The 22,715-nt window shown below is 41.3% G+C and overlaps 2 protein-coding genes across 2 annotated transcripts in view; both read left to right on the plus strand.

Moving 5' to 3' along the window:
- ulk1a (unc-51 like autophagy activating kinase 1a) lies at positions 1–13,911 on the plus strand. Its single transcript, XM_022193159.2, has 27 exons — positions 1–520; positions 619–711; positions 802–843; positions 2,742–2,774; positions 2,894–2,930; positions 4,215–4,388; positions 4,542–4,615; positions 4,710–4,811; positions 5,789–5,847; positions 7,071–7,153; positions 7,241–7,291; positions 7,386–7,474; positions 7,588–7,744; positions 7,858–7,918; positions 8,111–8,191; positions 8,306–8,431; positions 8,531–8,670; positions 9,441–9,538; positions 9,769–9,896; positions 10,140–10,243; positions 10,473–10,598; positions 11,079–11,230; positions 11,387–11,562; positions 11,666–11,784; positions 12,265–12,422; positions 12,543–12,678; positions 12,792–13,911. The coding sequence occupies exons 1-27, from the start codon at positions 431–433 to the stop codon at positions 12,833–12,835; spliced, it is 2,733 nt and encodes a 910-aa protein (XP_022048851.1). The 5' UTR covers positions 1–430; the 3' UTR covers positions 12,836–13,911.
- Positions 13,912–14,211: 300 nt separating this feature from the next.
- ep400 (E1A binding protein p400) overlaps positions 14,212–22,715 on the plus strand; it is a 35,709-nt gene continuing 27,205 nt past the window's right edge. Inside the window, 10 exon segments of the mRNA XM_022193163.2 lie at positions 14,212–14,397; positions 16,032–16,244; positions 16,247–17,379; positions 17,475–17,582; positions 17,704–17,788; positions 18,043–18,162; positions 19,818–20,212; positions 20,320–20,619; positions 21,087–21,272; positions 21,399–21,539. Coding sequence (XP_022048855.2) covers positions 16,067–16,244; positions 16,247–17,379; positions 17,475–17,582; positions 17,704–17,788; positions 18,043–18,162; positions 19,818–20,212; positions 20,320–20,619; positions 21,087–21,272; positions 21,399–21,539 — 2,646 coding nt within the window. The 5' untranslated portion in view covers positions 14,212–14,397; positions 16,032–16,066.

The raw sequence follows: 22,715 nt of genomic DNA on the forward strand, positions 1-22,715 counted from the left end.
GACATGAATAAGTCTTGCGGATGGTAGAAAGGTGAGGAATAGAATAATATCTGAGCTCAGTGTCTTTACACAAACTGAGTTTAACAGCACCAGGGCTATTTTTTAACCTGTACCCGGCTCTGAAACAGCGACATGGACTAATTTTGAGTCGTTAAACAGCCACATTGGACCGCTAGCTTTTTTGTTTACATACTGCTGTTTATGTCTGCGCACGTTGTTGTAACTTTTTTTCTGTTGACGAAAACTTCGCAAGATTGTCATCGATATTTTCCACCAGTATAAAGTTTGTCACTTGTGAAGAAAGTGTTTTCCATAAATGAAATGGGATTTACCGGCAGCAGGGACGAGCTCAGGGACTGTGTTGCAGTTGGAAAATCCACCTCTTGAACCTGCTGGGGCTTGACTGTTACCGAGTTTATTATTAAAATCCATGGAGTCTGTTGGGAAGTTTGAGTTCAACAGGAAAGACCTGATTGGTCATGGCGCCTTTGCAGTTGTGTTCAAAGGCAGACATAAAGAGGTAAGTTTTATAACTAAGACAAGCTTGAATTTGTCTACTCATTATTGACATGTGTGAGGCTGGTTTATTTATAGACTGCTTTTTTTTCCCCCTTCAAGAAACGTGACTGGGAAGTTGCTATCAAGTGTATTAACAAGAAAAACTTTGCCAAATCACAGTCTTTGCTTGGGAAAGAAATCAAAATATTAAAGGTAATTTAATTTTTGAATGTTTCCGTGTGTATTCTGTGTCCATTTCCTACAGTGCACCTTTAACTCAAATATTCTTCCCACCCTGTCTAGGAGCTCAAACATGAGAATATTGTTAGACTTCTTGACTATCAGGTGAGTATGTTTTTGTCTTGCCCTTCACTTTACCTTCATTCTCAGCAAAATAGACACACATGCATCATTGCAGGGTTTGCTGCCACATGATGCAAGTGTTGACATGCTGCTGAAACACTGAACGTCAGTTGCTCATGCGGCACAAATATGGCTGGCGGATGTTGTAGTCTCTCACGTGGCTGGCAGGCCTCAATACACTGAGAAGGACGCTTTTAGAAGTCATTTATCATGAATAAATCGTCAAAAAAGAGTGAAAAGTGGATACATGACTAATCTTTAGCATCTGGTGTAATTTTTTATTATTATTTTTTTTAATTCCGGGGGCGAGTTACAGCCAAAGCTTCCATGTCTTTTGACTCAACAGGTCACACAGCACATTAACCATTTGGTTGAGTTCACTTGAGTCCATGTTTGCTCCTATCTTCTCACCTTACAGACACCTGCCAGACAGCCAGACGTGGGTGAGCTGATCTCTCACTCTTTCTGGCAGATGGCAAGGTGCTGCCGGTTCAACAATGGTTTATACAGCACAGTGTCGTCTCACTGTAGATACACAGCAGCATGCAACCCTACCATAATATTGGGTGTTGTCTTATTGTTTACCCATTTGTTGAATATCCATGCTGCTGTAACAACTGAATTTCCCTCAGTCAGTCTAAGGCCAGTGAGTTTCTACCAAACTCTGTGCGTTCTGCTGAGTCCCTTTCTACTTTTAAGAGACAATTGAAGACTCAATTGTTCAGAGAACACCTAGGCAATTAATCTGACTCCACCTTAGGGGTAGAATAAGTCAGGTGGTCCAAAACCCTCGATATCTCTAGCCAGACTCTTCTCCTCTGTTGTTTCCAAATGGTGGAGCTAATTACCAAACTCTGTGCGTTCTGCTGAGTCCCTTTCTACTTTTAAAGACAAATGAAGACTCAATTGTTCAGAGAACACCTAGGCACTTAATCTGACTCCACCTTAGGGGTAGAATAAGTCAGGTGGTCCAAAACCCAGAACTTATTTAGCGATGACAAAGATTTAAAAAAAAAAGGGGGGGGGGGGGGGGTTGGTTGGCAATTCTTCTGCAACCTTTGACCAATCGCACTTGAAGCACTTTTTGCACTTACTACAGGTTTTTCCTTATATCTGAATTATTGCTTGCGTTGTACGTCGCTTTGGACAAAAGCGTCTGCCAAATGAAATTGTAGAATTGTAGAATTGTAGTTTGTCTTCCATGAACTCTGAGATTCCAGGTCAGGCTGTTGCAGACATCACTGCTTTAATTTATCTGGCATCTAGACAACCTACAGCCACTGTTATCTGTTGGTCTGTATTTATGACACCATAATAGCCCTAAAGTGTTTTTCTGTGGTAGCACAAGTGGTAAACATGTTTTAAGTTTCACTCGAACACACAGAACCTATCGGCTTTAACACTGCAGGAGGGAACTTGCGTCCACATTCATGACTTTCCGTTCTAGTCAGGTGGGACTGACACCTTAAACGTCTCACCCTGTGACCACACTTCATATCACTTCACTGCTCTGTGACGTTTTCAAATGCAATAAAGATGGGTGCTGCATTAGGAAACACTCCTGGATGATCTGGAGGGGGGGCAGAGCTGGACACGGGCTTTGAATGGATAAAGTTTCAGGTTTGCTGTTGTCAGGATACGTGGACTCTCTAGAGGCCGCTGGTGACAGGCCAAAAAAAGAGTCAACTCAGTCTAAGAAATTAGCTGATGTCACTTGTTGTGTAACCTGCTGCTGAGGCTGTGATGGATTTTAGGTATTTAAAACAAATGCATTTATGTAGTCACCCATCAAATCATTTCTCAAGTGTTTATTCTTGGCACTGAGGTAGTTTAGAAGCTAACTTGTTGATCATTTGCATTTCATCTGGTTTCATCAACAGGAGATGGGAGGGTGTGTGTATCTCGTCATGGAGGTGAGTTGTGTTAGAAATGCTAATGACTGCTTTGTTTTCGTGTGAAAATGCAAATGGAATCCACCAATAAGACGGCTTTGTGAAAGCCTCTGTTAAGACTTGTTTTTCTTGTCTTTTAGTACTGCAATGGAGGCGACCTGGCAGAGTACCTTCACTGTAAGTTTGCTACACAGTGCAGGGCTTAAAGCTTACATCTCGCTCACGCAAGTTTTCTGTTTCACTTTGTTGGAAAAAGTCAACATTTACACCATGTCATGCTCAGTGCAGCGACAGAGGACCAGGGTCACAGTTTCTTACTAGTTAACATGTTTGGAGCAGCTTACCGTGGTACTGGTGGGTCAGCGTGGCTTTAAGAGGCTTTGTGCAGCTTTTTGAGTGTTTTAAAGAAGAAATAATAGGATTTTTGCAGGGCAGCGTAACCATAGGAGCCAGGTGTAAAGTTCTAGCAGGCTACTGGGTGAATGATCACTAATACTCTGGTACTCAACCCAGATAAAATTAAACCTCTTTGACTTGTGATCAAGCTTTTTTCCGATATTTATCCTGCAAATTATGAGGAAACTAGCGCAAAATGGGCTGAAAAAGGCCAAAAATAAGTCCCAGCTTTTGTATTTTATGCTGCTGATTGTGTTGCATCTTGTTAAAATGTCACCACATTCATATTCTGAGAATTGTTAAAAAAATTCTCACTAAACGAATTCCATGCCTCAATTTTCAAAATGTTTTTTTAAAGTATGATGACATTACTGAGAGCATCGAGTTCATTTCCCTCAGGCTGGATTCACCTCGTTGGTGTCAATATGTGTATTTAAGACCTGATGTGTATCCATTTATGCCAGCATGCCAGCACTTTTTTTTTTAGTGTAGAGCTTCTGATTCTGGTTAACCGTCTCCCTGCCAAGGAGACACATACAGCTATTTGCAGCAGAACACTCAGTCACATTTGGCAGGGTTCACGGAGCACCCACATGACTTCACCCATCTGTCACTCCCTTATCCCTTGTCCTCCAGTGGAAAAACACCGCAGCTAGAAATACTGGATGCACTGGGACGGGTGGGGTGGGGGGGCTAGCATATGACATGGCCGTGACTTTAATTTTCAGATATAAAGTCATAAACAAAATTCTCCACAAAGTGTGACAGCAGTGACACTGGCGTGATTAGTCTTGCATAATATCAGAGTTTGGTGAGAATTAGAGAACAAACAAAGCAAATCTATTTTTTTAAGTAAGTTTTTCTTAGAACAACCATGTCAGTTTCAGACATCTTTCTAGATATCTATTGTAAACCGTGCAGCATTTCTGTCTTTGGTAGTGCTTCCTGTATTTGTTAATTTCTCACTTTGCACATTTTTTAGGCTCCTCATGTATCTATATAAGATGCAATGTGATAAATCCTATCATGCCAACTTCTTCCTGTATCAACCTTTCTGACCGACAGCTAAGCGCACGCTCAGTGAGGACACCATCCGTGTATTCCTACAGCAGATTGCTCAGGCCATGAAGGTCATACAGAGCAAAGGGATTCTCCACAGAGACCTCAAACCCCAGAACATTTTACTCTGCCACACAGAGGGGCGAAGGTCCAGTTCCACCAATACCAGCATTAAGATAGGTAATGAATTAAACTAGCAGATGGTTAAAAGGTTTGAATGCACAGAATATGGTAGAATGAGCTTTTTTCCTTATTGTTTTGTTGTTGCTGCATTGTTTGGATGAGAAGTGTATGTCTCTGTATGTCCCTCACCTTCTTTCTCTCACCCTCTAGCCGACTTTGGGTTTGCACGTCATCTCCAGACCAACACAATGGCAGCCACGCTGTGCGGCTCTCCCATGTACATGGTAAGTATTAAAGTCTCTTGCTGTGTTTCTCTGTGCCAGCAAGGTGTAATGTCACGGTGTCTCTAAGCTGTAATCTGTGTTTATCTTGGCACAGGCTCCTGAGGTCATAATGTCCCAGAACTATGATGCCAAAGCTGATCTGTGGAGCATCGGCACTATTGTGTACCAGTGTCTGACTGGAAAAGCACCATTTCATGTGAGTGACACATCAACAGAACACCTACAGAAACCATGACGCTGCTCTTTTTAGGTGTTAGCGAAAGAGGTTCAGCAGTTTGCTCACAAACACTTGCTAATGTCCCTTACATAATTGCAAATGGCCATTAAATTGTTCTTGCTTTAGTTCCTAGAAAGGGCAAACTAATTACTGCTGAAAGTAAACATGATTCATCCCCTTCATAACGTAGAGGAAGAAAATGAATCAGAACATCACCATTAAAACCCTCCTGCCTGCAGGGTGACACTCTTCCTGATCTCCAGTGTTGCTGGTCGGAAAATGCTGGAACAGCTTGACTGCTTATTAGTATGAGCCTTGTTTACTGATGGGGGAGCATGCGGAAATGACTGAGAGCCATTTCTCTGAACCCAGAGTAAATACTGTTTCACAATCGTAGCTATTTTTTTCCACTGTTTACGTGGCTGCTCACATGAAACTGCTGAACTGTTAGGTGCAGAGATATGCCAGTGTTTTGCTCACATTTAGTCCCTTCTTTAATTTTAATTTCCCCTTTTTATTGCCCTAGATTTGCAAAAAAATAAAAGATTGTTGTTTGACCTCTTGTATCTGTTGAGGTTAGTTATGTAATAGGTTGCTTGAATTAATTTTCTTGAGAATCAGATAGAGATTGTCTTCTATGTCTCTCCGGTAAGTCATTGAGCTTAGATAAGTCCAAGGGTTAGTATGAAGTCAGATGATGTTGATGATGATGATGTTTGTTTAGCTGGCAAGGATTCCTCTTTGCCCTTGGTGGGATCATCAAACACCCACGTATTGTTTAGACTTGGATTATATGGACTTTGGCACAGTTATGCTTTTACATGTGTAATGGTATAGGCAAAAAAATATTTATTTTGATCCTTGTTTAAAGGGACCGAATGCATTTGTTTGCGTGAATGTGTGCATGAATATTAATTTTGAAGTGTAACTTACGCTTTTTGTGTGCGTGTGGTCAGGCCAACACGCCGCAGGAGCTTCGTCTCTTCTACGAAAGCAACCGGACGCTGTTACCCAGGTTAGTGCACCTCCGGATGACCTCCACCAACACACATATATACTGTACGCACACAATCCACAGAGGAAGATGACAGGAGGGGAGTGTAAACAGGCATTACTGGGAAATCTGTCATCTATGCTCTCAGTTTGCTGATGAACATCAATCTGCTGTGTGTTTGCACATAATTTTGTGTGCATGGGAGTTATGTTTGATGTGCACTGGGAGGCTTTACAAAACACACACAAGCAAACAAACACATGCATGCACACGTGTAATTAGCACTCAGTAAATAAGTCCCATACCACCACTAAAAATAGCTTTAATGTGGAAGAAACTGATACAGACACCTGACAGGACCAATCATCCAGGACATTCTCCGTCAGCCACTTTCACACAATCGATAATTGAAAATGACAAACATATAAAGCTTCATATAGCATCCTGTCAGTGGTGTGGTTTTCTATACACTGTTTTGTCTTGTTATCGGGAACCACAGAGGCTTTAAGAAGCAGTTCTCTTGGCTATGTCATGCTGAATACTTAGAACTTGGACTTGGAAAATGTTCAAAGGGATACGTTGATTGTTTTCCCACACTTTTTATGGTGCACTTTGCCAGCCTGTGCATGGCTCAGAGCCATGCTTATCTTCTAGAGTGATAAAGCTGAATGATAAGACAGACTCTGCTTGTGTGTGGAGAAGCATGGTGTGTTGTTTTCTTCTTATTCTATATATAACCTGCTCTGAGGTGCCAGCTAGTGGCCTGTGTGGCTATCATTTTCCACATGACCCACATAGCTTAACACAGACATAAACACACACACACACACACACAGTCAGACTGACTCTGAGTGTCATTATCCTTGGAGGTTTTTGTGCTGCAGCCATAAAATAAATTAAAAATTCACATATTTTACAGCTCACTGTATGTTTATGAGATGTAAGTGACCTCAGTATTTTAGCACCACTTAGATTGGCAGGAAAATGCAAACACAGTGAGCACACTGAAGCAGCCAGTACAAAATATTAGCGTGCTCTATCAACATGTAGGCCACACGTGCACCACACTATATAAAGCTGCAGAGATAATCCCATCAATGCTTTTCTTCTCCTCTTGGATTGTGTTGTGTATCTAAAATGATTGGAATGAACCAGTAATCTAACTTGATGATGAGATTTATATATTTAGCAGCATTATAGCTAATCAACAGTATTCTAAATTGGAAGCATTTATGTTTTCCCAGCATCCCAAAGGAGACCTCTAGTAACCTAAGACACCTACTGCTGGGGCTGCTGCACAGAAACCACAAAGAACGGATTAGCTTTGGTAAGCCTCTGCCTTTCAATATGCAGAATACATTTTCATGATTTAATTTCAGAACATTTTCTTACATTTATTTCATTGCATTTGCAGATGAGTTCTTCCACCATCCTTTTTTGGAGACAAGCGCACCCACAAAGAAATGTGAGTACAGTTTCTTGTATGAGTCATTGTAGCCGTGTATCAATAAAGGTAGCTGAGATGGTAACAAGTATGTATGTATGTGTTTCTTTGATAGGCTCACCAGCTCCCATGCTTTCCTACCCCAGTTCTGGCTCAGGCAGCTCCTCCAGCAGCTCCTCCACATCCCAGCTGGCCTCACCTCAAGTACGTACAATGTTCTCGTGGGTTCAGCACAGAAACCAGCTGTCAAATGTAAAAGAAACACTCAGTATGCATAGTTCAAATCGATCACTCCTGTTTTTCTTACGTTCTCTTAGCATTCCGATGGAGAGATGCACCGACTTCAGCCCAAGGTGCAGTCATCCCCTATACAGGACACCCCTGGCTTCCAGCTAAAAGAGGCAGCCAATCAGGACAGCAGAAACACCCCGTCTTACACAGAAGATTTTGTCATAGTGCCTGCCCAGTTTCCCAGTAAGACTGCTGAGCCTCACTCTGTAGATTTGTGGATCTTTCTTTTTAATTGTTTAGATCTGTCTTCACATCAGCACAAGAAGTCTGACTATTTAATTTTCGCTGCTTTGTAGGTGACTACACATGCGAGCTGGAAGCTGGGTCACCTATTGAAAGTTGCATGATATACAGCGGGTGAGTAGTCGCTCCTTAAGGTGCACCATATCTTGTCAGTTGCTCAGTTTTTAAACATATGATTTCAGAGTATGGAATGATTTCAGATTGTGCCTGATATATGACACTAATTTACCACAGGAACTTAGTTAATATCAGTGTCATACAACATTAATAATTTGTGCAGAAAGAGCTAACGGTTGTGTTTTTTAGGAGCCCTGTAGTGGCTGAGAGAGGTCCAGGAAGGCCATCACCACCCCCTGGCCTGCGACACTCTCCCTTCAAGCCTGTTAGGTAAGAGAACACCAGACAGGTCTATTTTTAAGCGATTTCTAAAATCAACAAAGTCAGTCCTAACTGCCCATTTCTCTGTGCCTAATTACTTGACTTCCTCTTTTATCCGTGTAGCAAGCCTGATGAAGTAGTTGGCCGGAACTGCAGCCCCTCAGTGCCCATTCCCGTCCCAACTCAAGTCCAAAACTACCAGCGTATGGAGCAGAACCTGCAGTCCGTCGGGTTGAATGGCTCTACCAGGCATGTAAATCCTTCTTGCCTCTGCACCCAGGCACCCTCAGTATCCTGTGATTATCCATTCTCTCGTTACTTTTCCTTACTTTGTCTCATGTCATCCAGGGTCACATTATGTTGTGCTGGCAGCAGCAGGGAAAGTTCTCCACATCGCGGAGGGTGTAGGGCTCCTGACCCAGGCTTTGCCTTTAACTCCACAAAACTGGCAATGGCAGGAGGTCGACCGCAACAGTCATCGCCACGAGGTAGCCATCCCATTTGACATTTGTATCACTTCACTCGGGAGTGTTTAGCCCTTTTCACATTGCTGATTTTGTCAAGCTGCTAGAGTGAAAGTTTTGTGTCATCCAGACATATATGACTTATTTTGCATCTGGCATGCAGGAGCAGAGAGAAAAGAGACTTACGCGCTGTTCTGTTTCATTATTTGATAGTGAAATCCGCTTTCTTATTGACAGGATGAGATTCTCTTTTAACTCCTACTTGCTCACTTGCTGCTTGCACACCAATTGTAATATACACAACTGCCATGACTCAACATAGAAATGCATGAATAGACTGTTGGTCAGATGATTATCACTGAAAAAGGATGAAAGAGAAGTTACAATCAGATGATAAAGGTTTTTTGTTAAGCAGAGCTGTTTTGTAGTGTCTCTTTGTCATAGTCATGCAGCTAAACACACACACACACACACACACACACACACACACACACACACACACACACTGGGTGTTAACAAAGATTCCACCATCCAACTCAGATATACAGCACTAATATGTCATCTTAAGTGGATTCCATGAGTCGTTTTGAGATGATGCATTCTTACTTGTTTTTCTCTGTACCCATTGTCTCTCTGACTCATCTACTTTTACTTTTGACTACACCTCGAGCACATGCCAGAGCTAGTCTCATTCAGTCTTAGAATTGTAGTTATGAGAACAACAAAAAAAGACTTTAAAACATATTGTACTGTGTTTGGTAATGGTTTTAACAGTCTTTGTGATTTTCTGCTAGTGGGAATGATCCCAAAAATTTCGGTGCAAACTCTTCCATTCAGCACAAGAACTGGACGACGCACCAGCGCTCCTAATGTTCAGACTACCAGCCCCAAGGTCAGCTTCTATACACATACATTACATTAAAAAACAAGTCCAAAAATGAATATTTTAGTATGTATACTCTGCTGTACCAGTCTATAGGTGTCATTTTACATTGTTTCACAAAAAGCACAGTAGTGTAAGTGGTGCAATTTTGTTTCATGTCAGGGCAAGAAATTCTAACTGAATATTTACACACTGCTGACACAGTAGAAGAGGTTTCTGAGTTATCATTTCCTTTTCAGCTTCAGGTTCGACCGAGAATGCCAAATCGAACCAGGACTGTCCCAAACCTGCAATCTCTTGACATATCCCCTGCTTCTCAGACCAACATCAACAAGACACTAGCCACTAAAAAGGGCCCTTTTAAAAGGTCAGAAGAATAAAAACACAAATATATTATTATGAATAGAGCAATTGTTGTTATGCAATAAAATGCTAACCTTTTACAAAATGATAAGGCAGTGAAAAGAAATGTGAATTTATATGTGTTAATGCTAATATTCTACATCTAACTGTGACTGCCATTTGTCTGGAGATGTCTAAGTAAAACAGATAACTTCTGATAAATTATTAAACACTCACACTGGTGTCTGTGTCTGTACTGAATGTGCAGGTCACTCAGCACAGGAAAGCTGTCCGACATGCTACTGAAGGCGGCCTTTGGAACTCACCTTTTTGAAGATGGAAGTGACTATGAGAAAAGTATGGATATACTAGGTACTAGTGCCAAGTATTATGTGTACCCACACTGAGATGATCTCGACTGACACTGTTTATTGTTGTTCACTAGCATTTATGTAACTGATATTGCAACAGAGTACAAAAGTGCCTATTTTAATCTACTTATTTAAATGACTGTGACCCTGGCATTTACCGGACATCGGTTGAACTGGTCTCCATCCAAGGATGTGGCAACCGTCTGACTTTAATCTTTTTGTTCCTACAGCTCCACCTACTGGTTGTCATAAAGTTTTTCACTGCTCAGACAGTCCACCTCCTACAATCTTTACTATGGGCTCTCCGTCCCGTGAAAACACTCCTCCTGACACCACACTATCAAGGACAGTCTCAGGTAGGTGTTCTCTGACTACTCTGAATATTGACTTAGTGTCGAGGTTTTTAACCATTATTTTAGTTTATGTTACTGGATGTTTGTGAAAAATCTCTTATTAAAGAATATTTAGGAATAATCCAGTGAAAGTGGATTTCTATAATGTACAGTTTTTTTTTATGTTTGGACTTCATTAAGACCACTTATAAAAACTAAATAAGGTTACGCTCTAACTAATAAGTTAAGAGCACAACACAAGTATTGAGTTTTTGAGGTAAACTATTTGAACCCTGGTCGGTAGCAACAGATTTTCTCACATTAATGCTTTAATTCCCCTTGAGATCAGCCCATCACATGGTTGCACTTGTTAAGGGTTTATGGTTTTTTTATGATTAGTGTGAACCGATAACATGTTATCAGTTACTCTCATGTGTCTTCATTCCACATACTGTATCAGCTGTTCAGGGTAACACTGACTTTGCTTTTTTCTCTTAAATGCAGGTTCCCCCAACTACATGAATGAAGCCTGGCTGCTCAACACTCTGCAGCGCAGAAATAGCCGTAGAAACAGTGAAACTGAAGCTATGGATGTGATTCCACACAGCAGTTTGATTTTTCACCCTCCAGAGCTCCCTGAAGACACACTGATGGAGGTACAGTCAGACATTCATGTTGCTGTGGGATGAATCCTCCAGATTGTTGTAAAGCTACAAGAATAGTGTGCTTTTAAGAAACACTTAAATTACAGAGATTTAGTTTCCACATGAATGGTGTCAATACTCACAGTATTTTATGTGTTCATTTTACAGCAGTCTCACACTGATGCTCTGGGTAACTTGCGCTTCACCTTGGCTTTTGTCCACTGCGTCATGGAACTGGCCTCTTCTAAGGATCCAGGGCTAGAAACAGTCAGCAGCCCTGATATTTCTTTTCTAGAACAGAGCTTTGTGGCTGATCAGATCAGCCTTCTGAGTAGAGAATGGAGGTGAGACGCATGAAAGTTTTTACTTTTTCTCAACATGTACAGTAGCTTCTTTTGTTTACAAAACTTCTGGGAAATGACTTCTGTTTCTTATGTGATGCTCCAGCTATGCAGAGCAGTTAGTGCTGTACATGAAGGCTGAAGAGTTTCTGTCATCAGCACTGCACACCGCTAAAGAAACCGTTAAACAAGGCCACCTCGTCCCTTCTGCTACGGTCAAACAAGGTAAGGAAAGGGACCTCTGGTCCTGAATATTAGGCATTCACACTTGGTAAATTTGAAAGGTATCTGATAAATGTTCGCATTTTGAAATCTTTCAGTAAGAAGAAATACTTTTTGGTGTTGTTGAAAAACTGAAATCAATAAAACTGCAGAGAGCAGTATGGCTCATTCAGGTATTTCTGGTGTGGTAGCATAACAAAAGCTGCTGCAGGAACTTAATGACCATAACCCCGAGCTTCCCATTATCTGAACCCTATTAGGACTTGTAAGGCAAAGATGTTTTGCTTTTCTTTGCACGTTTTTCTTCAAATTTGGCAGTACCTGTTAATTATAAGTCCGTATGGGAGGCAGTACAAACTATTTATTAAGCCCTGCTTACCAGACTTCAGCTTGCAGAGATATGATATATTGAATGGGAATCTATATTTATTAATATTGAATATTAATAAAGCGTTTTTGCATATTGTATTCATTTTTTTGCAGTGATCAGGAAGCTGAATGAACTGTACAAGAACTGTGTAACATACTGTCGCTCCCTCAACGATCGACTGCAGACCTTCTTGCTTGACAAACAGAAGCTCATGGACCATTTCAATGGACTCACAGCAGATAAGCTCATCTACAACCACACTGTGCACATGGTGAGCGCATTCTACAGCAGGGGGCGTTGATATTCACCCCCACTGAGATTCCATTCTGTATTTAGCGAGCATAGATCATTATCTTACCCCTTTAAATGTGTATGTTCTTACTGCATGCAGGTCCAGTCTGCCGCTTTAGATGAGATGTTCCAGTGCGGCACAGCATCAGTCCAGCGCTACCATAAAGCCCTCCTGCTGATGGAGGGTCTGTCCCGGAACCTCACAGAGCAAAAGGACATCGACAGCATTGATAAATGTATGTGGAAGCACTATGACACACAAAGCACAAAACAGTAGCCTAAAATGCAATGTTCAGACAACACATGAATGGTTTTCCCATGTGATCATTGAAAATTTCGATCTTTTCAGGTAAGCAGTGCATTGAGCGACGCCTCTCAGCTCTGCAGACATAAAGTCTCCATCAGCTCCATCACTTGCATCATCTTGCCTCACCTGCCTTGCCTCAGCGTAGATGAATTCTTGTAGATTGTACTTTGATCTCTTCTAAGGGAAATGACCACTGGAGCATCTGCTCATATACCCTGTCTGAACTCTCGAAATAAGTGCACAGAAAAAAACAGAGGTTTTGGACAGAAAGATTGTTATGACTGCTTGAATATTTTGATCAGGTAAATTGTTCTTAGGATTTGTCTTGTTTTGTTACAAACTATATGTTTGATGTGTTTCCCTGTTTTGCACAATGAATAATCAAATGATTTAATAGCACATTTATGTGTTATACTTGAAACAAAGAGTGTTTAGTTGTTTTTTTGTTTTTGAAACCTTTGTGCTATGTATATAGCAAATGTTCACCGGCTGACCGTACTCTGAGTATTTCGAATGAGATGACCAAATATTGCCAATGTGTAGCAAAATGAGTAAACCTGTGCCTATTTTTGTACATTTTTCATGATTGCAGAATAGTGAATGTAAAGGTACTGAAAGTATGCTTTGTTGTCATCCACAATAATTGCTTTATGACTGCCAGTCTTACAGTCATACTGACTTCACCAAGGAGTGCAATAAGTATAGTAAATTTTGACATTTGAATGAGATTTTTGTTTCACAGCAGCTGATTCAATAACACCCTCTTCCAGGTGGTGATGTACTCAATCATGAGGTACTTAAAGTAACATTTACGGCATGCCACATTGTTTATTTTTATTTGCTATTTGTGTGCTTTTTTGTTTTGTTTTGTTTTTTTCTTTTAATGTTTCAGTTTTGCTAATTTTGGTTCTAGAGTTTTACATTTGGATGAATGTGGTTGGCAACCTGTGAATGAATTTTTACACATTTTTTGTCTCCTGTGACATGGGGTTATTACAATCACATATTCAATATTTTGTGAAAATGTTAGTGTTAAACAGAAGTTTGTCTGAATTTTACCAATTGCCTTTTCTATGCTGTTTCGATACTGCCAGTTTTCTTTGCCAGAATGAGTTGTTACATGGTGTGTGTGTGATCAAAATAAATGATATTTATTATTGGACTTTCTTCAAGTCTATCTCATTTTGGATGCTAAATCAATTTAAGTTGTCTAACTGAAGTCACAAGTTTGATCCTTTTTTTAATAACATTAATATCTTATCCTGAATTCCAAATAGGCTTCTTGAGCTAACTGGAGCATTAATAGGTTTCCAAGAACAGAATACATAAGTAAGAGTCTTTTGGATGAAAATGGTATATTTTTCTACATTTACCTTCACTTAAAGTTGACCAAATAGTCCATGGCTATATGAATAAAGCTGATGTCATCTTTTCATACTGCTTCCTGGATTCAAAACTACTTCCGGATCACACAGAAGGTTGCCGCGGTCGCCATGTTGGTGAATGAAATTAACCTAGCTCCAAAACATTGAATAGCAGCTACCAATATCGATATTTTATTTTTCGCGGAATATCACTTGTTACAGCATGTAACCTACCATAAATATGACTTAGGATTTGCGAAACAACTACAGAAGCCCCATTCCCTGTAAGTAACTCCGTTTAAGTGATAAATGTATTTATTTATTGGCAGCTGGCCTGCTAGCAATAACAAGCTAATCACTAGCATTGACTAGCACGCGTCCCGTATCAAGGGTCATTGTAATTGCTGAAAAGACCCAGACACTGTTATTACAAATGTTACAGTTACATAATTATATTCTATCTTAGCATGTTGGTTTATGTTTGACCAAATTATTTACCTATCTGCATTTTTTACTGACATTTGCATACGTTATGTTTAACTGTAATGCTACTAGCTAACGTTAGCCAACGTTACGCCCCGAAGCGAAACTGGAAGTACACGCTAACGCCGTAACAAACGATGTGAATTTAAGCCAATACACAGAATTTACTGCCGTAGTTATGTCGGTTGTAAATGTTACTTGTTAATATGATGTCGTTGTGAAGGTGTAAAAGCGACTAGTGTGTTGGTGAATTTCTCAACGAGGTTGAGAATCTACTGTAGTAGACAAACAGTACCAATGCAATTCAACATCACCAGCATCAGTTGCTAACGTCCATCACCTTTGTTTGAAATGCATCTTGACTTTGGCTGATTGTGTGGTAAACCAGATCAGCATTATCATTTTCATGTGTATCTATCACTGGTTATCGATATTTTAGCAGTTCCTTACAAGTGCAAACAGATGTAAAGGTGAGTTACAACTGTAATGTTTTTAAAGGTATTTACTAAAGAACTGTAAGATTATTACACTACAGTTATAGATGTGAGTTCCGTTGAAACGTCTTCTCTGTAAACAGTATGTATTTTAATATGCATAATGTGCAGGCTACCAATAACAAAGTGTCCTTCTTTGCAGACTACCTTCTTATTTACAAATACCGTGGTTTAAATATGAGGTTGAACCATTTTTGTGTGTATAGTACAATTGATTAATTTTAACAATTTCATTCAAGAAGTGGGTGATATAAAGAAATTCTCTGTCACAATTCATCTAATTTCACATAACTTTATTGTTATATTTTCCTGATGACACAAAGGGATAGACTTCGATTGTAGATAAAGTAACCTGACTGTTAATCCAGTAAATAATGTACCTGACAATTCAGGTAACAGCACAACATTTTTAACATAATCACAGTATTTACTGAAAATTCTATATTGCCAAAAACACTGTGCATAAAGCAGCTTATGCAGTTGCATCCCTACGGACAGTTAATAGCTAATAAACCAGAGAATGCAATACTTTACTAACCAACCAGATAAAGTAAGTAACATTCATGTATATAGCACCTTTCACAGGTGCAAAACCACAAAGTCCTTTAAAAATAATGTTACTAGTAATATATATATATGTATATATTCTGCTTAGAGCAATTGCGTGCATGTTTAAGGCGGTTTAGAGAAGACTGATTTAAACTTGTTGAAAGGGCATTACAATAACCTGAAAGACACAAAATAAATCTGTGTAAAACCATCTCACATTCCACCTTGGATACCATGGATTTTAATTTAACTATATTATGCAGATGGAAGACTTAGGAGTGACAGAGTCTGATCAAGAATCGTACCTAGATTTCGGAGGTACTCTTGATGAGTTTTTGTGTCACATTAAGTTATTAGTCACTTTTTTGTGCTTTATTGTGCCTTTTCCACAGATTATTGTGTTTAGACATAGTTACAGTGTCACGCAATGCACCATGGAAGTGGATCACAGAACATGCAACGACAGCTCCAGAGATCCAAGTCTGTCAGTGGGTCAGAAGCAGATGAGCAGCAGCAGCAGCCGACCATGGCAGTTACGCAGCAGCAAGCTACAGTCAACCACCCTCAGTCTCCTGTGACCACTTTTTCCTCTGCTGCCAGCCCTTCAGCCCCCAGTCGCCCAATTATCAGATAATCATGAGTCGTAGCCCAGTCACTGGACCAAACATGAACATCACTTTACAAAATGTGGGCCAGATGGTAACTGCAAATCAGCAGATAACCCTAACCCCACTCCCCCTCCAAAACCCAGCGTCTCCTGGCTTCCAGCATACTACACCTCAGTGGAGATTTGATCATGCTCCATCCTCCTACATCCAAGTCACTTCTCCGGTGCCCCAGCCCATCCAACCTCAAAGTCCCACCCAGCATAGCCCAGTCCCTCTGCAAGGTGTAACAAGACCAGGAGCTCCTCCAGCAGCATTGGGTGTATGTGGCCAGAGTCCAACACGATTTGTTGAAGCTGGTATGCTAGTGCGGCAAATCAGTTTAGGCAGTCCATCGGGTAGTGGGCACTTTGTTTACCAGGAGGCCCAGATTGCCCCAGCCTCATCTGGACAGGTGCAACTGGCCTCTTCAGGAACACCAGGTTCTGTAAGAGAACGTCGTCTGTCTCAGCCTCATTCACAGACTGGAGGCACCATTCACCACCTTGGACCTCAAAGTCCCGTAGCCACCGGTACCACTCTTCCGACACTGGGCAGCCCCGGTCACATAACCACTTCCAACCTACCTCCACAAATCAGCAGTATCATTCAAGGACAGCTGGCGCGTCCTATGATATTTGAGAAGACGTCACAGGGTGTGGTTACTGGAGTAGGAACCACAGCCACAGCCTCATTTAGTATTCCCTCCTCCATTCCACCCTCTAGCCCCTCCCTCACCAGTCCCCCCCAAGGGATCCCCAACAATCCCCTTGCTCCCACCAGCATGACTGTGGGTACTATGAAGAAGCAGGTTGCCAAGAAGTTAGAGGAAATTGCTCCCTCTACACCAGAGATTGCCCAGCTGAGAAAACAGTGCTTGGAGCACCACACCAAGAAGATGGAGAGCCTGAAAGAAGTGTTCAAAGAATATCTGATTGAACTATTCTTTCTGCAGCACCTCCAAGGGAACATGATGGACTACTTAGCATTTAAGAAGAAGCCTTGTGTTCCCTTGTATACTTACTTGAGACAGAATGACTTGGACCTTGAAGATGAAGAGGAAGAAGAAGAACAGTCTGAGGTCATTAATGATGAGGTATTACCTTGTTTGGCTCTTTGTGATACATTAGGGGACTGCATGTTTATTTCATTGAGTAAATATTGTGTCTCTTTCAAATCTGTATTTTTCAGGTAAAGGTTGTTACAGGAAAAGCTGGCCAAGCAGTAACGCCAGTTGCCATAGCAACACAGCTTCCTCCCAATGTTTCTGCAGCTTTCTCTACCCAGCAGCAGTTTCAGGTGATAGAGGCTTCACTTGTTTTAAGCACTTGTTACAATGAAAGTAACTGTAATTTAATATTTACATTCTATTGAGAATCAGGAAATATCTTACTCATTTCTTTAGATGTTGTTTCTGCAGGGACACCAAGGGGCTTCCTCTGGCACCATTACAAACCCTGGAGACATGGATGCCTTTAAGAGGCAACAGGCTATGGTGCAAGCAGGTAGGGCAAGGATCGTAGACTCCTGTCTCTCTTATGTTGCTTTGTTTCCTCCCCGTTTGCTTTGTTTTCTGTTTGTTTTCTTTTCTCCCTCTAATTGCTTCTGCTTTTAGATATTTGGCATCCTCTACTAGCGCTCTGTGTTGAAGTCTTAAACCGAGGAAGGAGAGGTGACCTGTAAGGTCTTCAGAAGGTCATTGCTCTGTGCCGAGTGCTTTTTTTTGCGTTATGAGGGTATTGTGTGTTTTAAATCCCAGATCAGGCTAAGAGGCCCCGGATTGACGTTGGTCGCCATGGGCTGATTTTCCAGCATCCTGGTGTAGCTCCTTTAGGATCACCTGGCGTTCCACTCCAGCAGCTTATGCCAACTGCGCAAGGTAGGAGTGCTACTACCAGGCCGTTCTGTGTTCTGTTCGATGCTGCTGGACCTATGCCCATCCTCAGACAAAGGAGATTTTAAAAAGAGAATCACAACATTCATCTTCTACAAACAAACTCCAAGCAGCATCAACAAACAGATCTTCATCCATCTGCTGGATTTCTCAGCAGTCCACAGGAAGTTCAGGCTTAGCTGTACCAGCTCCAGCTCTCTTTGTCAGGATAAATGGGGAAGAAGACAATCCAAGTCTGAAGAAGAGTAGCCACTCAATGGGAAGATGCCATGTCTTATGATTTTCATTTTTTGTTTTAACTATTGGTCACCCGTCGTTATCCATCTCTTCTTTTCTGAAGTTTGTTCCTGTTAGTCGTCTTTATTTGGACAGACCCTCTTGTGCTGATGGATTTTCAGCTAATTTGGAGGTGGATCAAAGAAAGTGGGAACCCTGTGGGAATGAATTCACTTTCCAATGGGTTTTGCTTTTTTCCCATTTTACGAATCCACATGTCATGCTTCTTTTTGGTTTCCCATCGTCATTCCTTCACAAGTCTTTCCCTCTTCGATTGTTCGTCCTTGCACCATCAACAGGGATGCAAAGTCATCACTCATCAATCTTCAAGAGTGTCTTTATTTAACTCATGTTCATGTTTAGTTGATTTTCTTCCATGTTATTTCATGACATTTTGTTCTGACTTGGCTTCTTTCCCTCAGTCTAAGTAGGATGGGAATCATTTGGAGGAGTTGTGTTCACGGCACAGGTTTTTGCGTTTGTGGTGATGTGGGTGTGTCAGGGCCAGGTGTTGATGGCGTCTAGGCAAGGTGGTGTGACGTGCAGGGAGGTAAGGCAGGTGCTGCTTTAGTGTGCACAGCTCTGCTCAAGCCTGCTGTCTGCAAGACCCCATGTGTGTCCTTTTGCTCACCTCTGTGCTTTGTCGCAATGTGAGGCATCCAGATGCCTTGGTTACCGCTAGAATGACATCGCTTCATGCATGCCAAACATATGGTGTTTTTGTGAGTGTCTGCTTTGTTGTTTAATTTCCCCTTTCTTCTCCCTGTCTCTTGATTTTCTGAAGTTCTATTTTCATTTTCCTTTGTAACATTTCTAATTTCTCTCTAAAACCTCTCTTATTGCATGTAGAATTTTTGATGTTTTTAACCACATTCTCTCAACATTTGAAATGCAATATTTTGGTTTTGCATTAATCAAAGTAGTATTTTATTTGAGAGACATGTAGATTCTCATATTGATTTCATTTCTTCTGTAATCATTTTGCTGTATGAGTTTCATTAGTTTCCGCTCTGATCATCAGAAAGTAGTATACTACTGTTGATGAACACAGTACTTCTAGTTCATTGAGGAAGGTTCTGAGGAGCTGTCATAGCTGAAGCTCAGACAATCATTTAAAAATTTAAAGTACAATTGTATTAGCTACTCACTAGATTCAAAATGTTACTTCTGTAAAGGGGTCTCTCAAATGAATATAAAGGGAACGCTAGTAAACACTTAGTAGCAATTGAAAACCTTTTCAGCTCAGAAAGAGATCAAAAAACATTTCTAAAACACTTTAAATGACATGAGTAACAACTTGCTTTTTCACAGTATTCCTTTCTATACCACCCCTTTGTCCCATACTTTGGTTACAATGTATACAGGCGGGATGCCGCCTACTCCTCAAGCAGTCCAGATTGCAGGACAGAAGCAGAACCAGCAACAGTATGACCCATCCAAAGGACCTCCAGTGCAGAATGCAGCCAGCCTGCACACTCCTCCTCCACAGCTGCCTGGCAGGTTGCCTCAAGGTGCCCTCCCTATGGCAGGTCTGCCCATTACACTCTCACAGCAGCCTCAGTTAGTGGAGAATACAGCTCAGCCTGCTGGTCAGCTCCAGGCACAGGTGAAAGTGCAGGCAGGTGGGGCTGTCCTGGCTACAGTAAATCCCCACACACAGCTCCAGGCCCAACTGCAGCAGCAGATGCAGCCAGGTCTTCATCTCCAGTTGCAGCCACAGCAGCAACAATCACAGACCATTCTGCAGTCAGGACAAGCGGTCAGTCGATGTGAAGCCTTATGAATACAATTTTTATGTATGCTACTAACAAAAGGATTATTCCCTAAGCTGTGTATTAAGAATATTTTTCTCTCACTTCTCCATAGACTGTGGCACTTGCTCGCCCTGGTACGGAGCCAAACCAGCCAGTTCAGAGGGTTGTGACCAACTCAATATCAATTACATCCTTGTCTCCTGCTCCCCTCTCTGCTCCCAACTCTGTTCCAACCCCCCATACTGCAAGCCCTCTCCGTCCTCTGGGTTCTAACCTCAACCCCAGTACCCAGTCCAAACTGACTGGAACCAATGGAATATCTGCAGTCAAATTAGGTGGCTTCGGTCAAAGTACAGCCATGCAGTCCTCACAGGAGAGTTCTCAAGATAAGCAAGTCGAGCAGGCCAAATTGGTGAGTTCCTTAAGCACACTGCACACTGTTCTGTACAGATGTGTGGTTAAAGGTTAAATGGTTAAAGGTCTACCCTGGAAGACATTCAGTGGCTTAGGTGTCATGATTACATCTATTTGTTGTGTGTAAATCTTCGGTACTGGCTGCATTTTTTTTTTCCATTTTCTTAATTTAATTAATCTGAACACTTGAATTTCCCTTGGGATTAATATCATATCTATCTGTCTGTCTGTCATCAAAGCAAAGATGTTTACTCATATCTTCCTCATAGCTATATGTGCGACTTTTGATATATAATAACAGATTGATCATTCCTAATGTTCTGTTGCTTTTATTCTTTATATATATTCTGCGTTTGTATATTGTCCTGTTTTTGCATATTTAGTGAGGTTTTAATTTTGTGGTTGAACACACACTCCCTAATTGGACCAAATAAGATAAGGATTGGTATTCTTTCTATTTCCCAGGAGAGTCAAGTACACCAACGCATCTCTGAGTTAAGGAAGGAGGGTCAGTGGTCAGCCAGTAGACTCCCCAAGCTTGTGGAAGCCTCACGTCCAAAGTCCCACTGGGACTACCTCCTGGAGGAGATGCAGTGGATGGCAGCAGACTTTGCCCAGGAGAGAAGATGGAAGGAGGCTGCGGCTAAGAAGGTGCGACAGACATAATATCTGACAGGGAAAACCATTAAATCACTGATTGGCACAACAAAAAGAGACGGCACTCCAGAAACTGATGTCTTATTAAAAGCCACATTGTCTCTTTTGCCTACGCTACAGCTTGTTCGCACATGTGCCCGTTACCATCAAGAGCAGAAGAAAAGTGAAGAGAGATCAAAGAAAGAAAGGGAAGTTCATCTTCGTCACATTGCAAGCACAATTGCCCGAGAGGTTGAATTCTTCTGGTCAAACATTGAGCAGGTGTGTACGTTCTCTCAGCAAACCCATAAACTCATGCAATGTTCTAAGTCTCTGGCTCAGAAAAAGGGTAAAAATCTATTTCTTGTTGTAGTGCTTATTAAAAAGTTAAATTTAGCTTTGACAAATTCTTGACCACTGAGCTAATTTACACCCTTGTTAGGTGTGGCTTTATAGGACAATGATCAGACAGCGTGACCAGTACCCAGGCACGTCTGACTATAAAAGTCCGCCTTAAAGATGCAGCTTTATTCAAATTACATGATGCCGCAGATGACACAATAAAAACAAGAATGGGCTCTTGTTACACTGGATACTGCATGTCTGTTAGAGCCATACCCAAGAACTTGCATGTCCACAGTTCTACCATGTGACGTTTAAGAAATTGTTTCAGACAGCAGTGGATGGATGCATCTGACAACATGTCCCTCAAAATGTCTGTCATCTTCACCAAGCCCTTCAGGAAGAGTGGACTGTGTTCTGTGCAATGCAAAAATGGCTGACACATTTGTTATGGACTTCGACTGTAGACGCAGTTATTCCCCTACATTTTAAAAACAGTGGCTGCATAAAAGCAAATAACATGCTGCAGTTTTATTTTTTATTAATTCTTTGAATGCTTGTTTGTTTATCAGTCAGTTATGTCTATTATTTTACTACACTGCTCAAAAAAATTAAAGGAACACTTTTTAATCTAAGTATTGCATCAAATCAGTCAAACATGTGGGATACTGATCTGGTCAAGTAAGTAACTGAGGGGCTTTTTAGTCAGTTTCAGCTGCTTTGGTGTTCATAAAATTAACAACAGATGCACTAGAGGGGGAACAATGAGACAACCCCCAAAACAGGAATGAGTTTACAGGTGAAGGCCACTGACATTTTTTTCCTCCCTAATGTTTTCTGACTGTTTTTCACTAGTTTTGCATTTGGCTAGGGTAAGTGTCACTTCTGGTAGCATGAGGCGATACCTGGACCCTACAGAGGTTCTACAGACAGTCCAACTTCTCCAGGATGGCACATCAATGCGTGCCATTGCCAGAAGGTTTGCTGTGTCTCCCAGCACATTCTCAAGCACATGGAGGAGATTCCTGGAGACAGACAGACAGTCTGGGAGAGCTTGACAGGGCTGTTGAAGGTCCTCAACCGATCAGCAGGACAGGTATCTGCTCCTTTGTGCAA

This window comes from Acanthochromis polyacanthus, chromosome 7 (assembly GCF_021347895.1).
Source record: "Acanthochromis polyacanthus isolate Apoly-LR-REF ecotype Palm Island chromosome 7, KAUST_Apoly_ChrSc, whole genome shotgun sequence".
Lineage (NCBI taxonomy): Eukaryota > Metazoa > Chordata > Actinopteri > Pomacentridae > Acanthochromis > Acanthochromis polyacanthus.

What these genes read in the sequence shown, in the direction of transcription:
- ulk1a (XM_022193159.2), top strand. Translation starts at nt 431, where the DNA reads ATGGAGTCTGTTGGGAAGTTTGAGTTCAACAGGAAAGACCTGATTGGT. An exon ending in GTGTGTATCTCGTCATGGAG is followed by an intron (nt 2,775 to 2,893) that starts GTGAGTTGTGTT and finishes CTTGTCTTTTAG; the next exon opens with TACTGCAATGGAGGCGACCT. An exon ending in ACAACCACACTGTGCACATG is followed by an intron (nt 12,423 to 12,542) that starts GTGAGCGCATTC and finishes TACTGCATGCAG; the next exon opens with GTCCAGTCTGCCGCTTTAGA.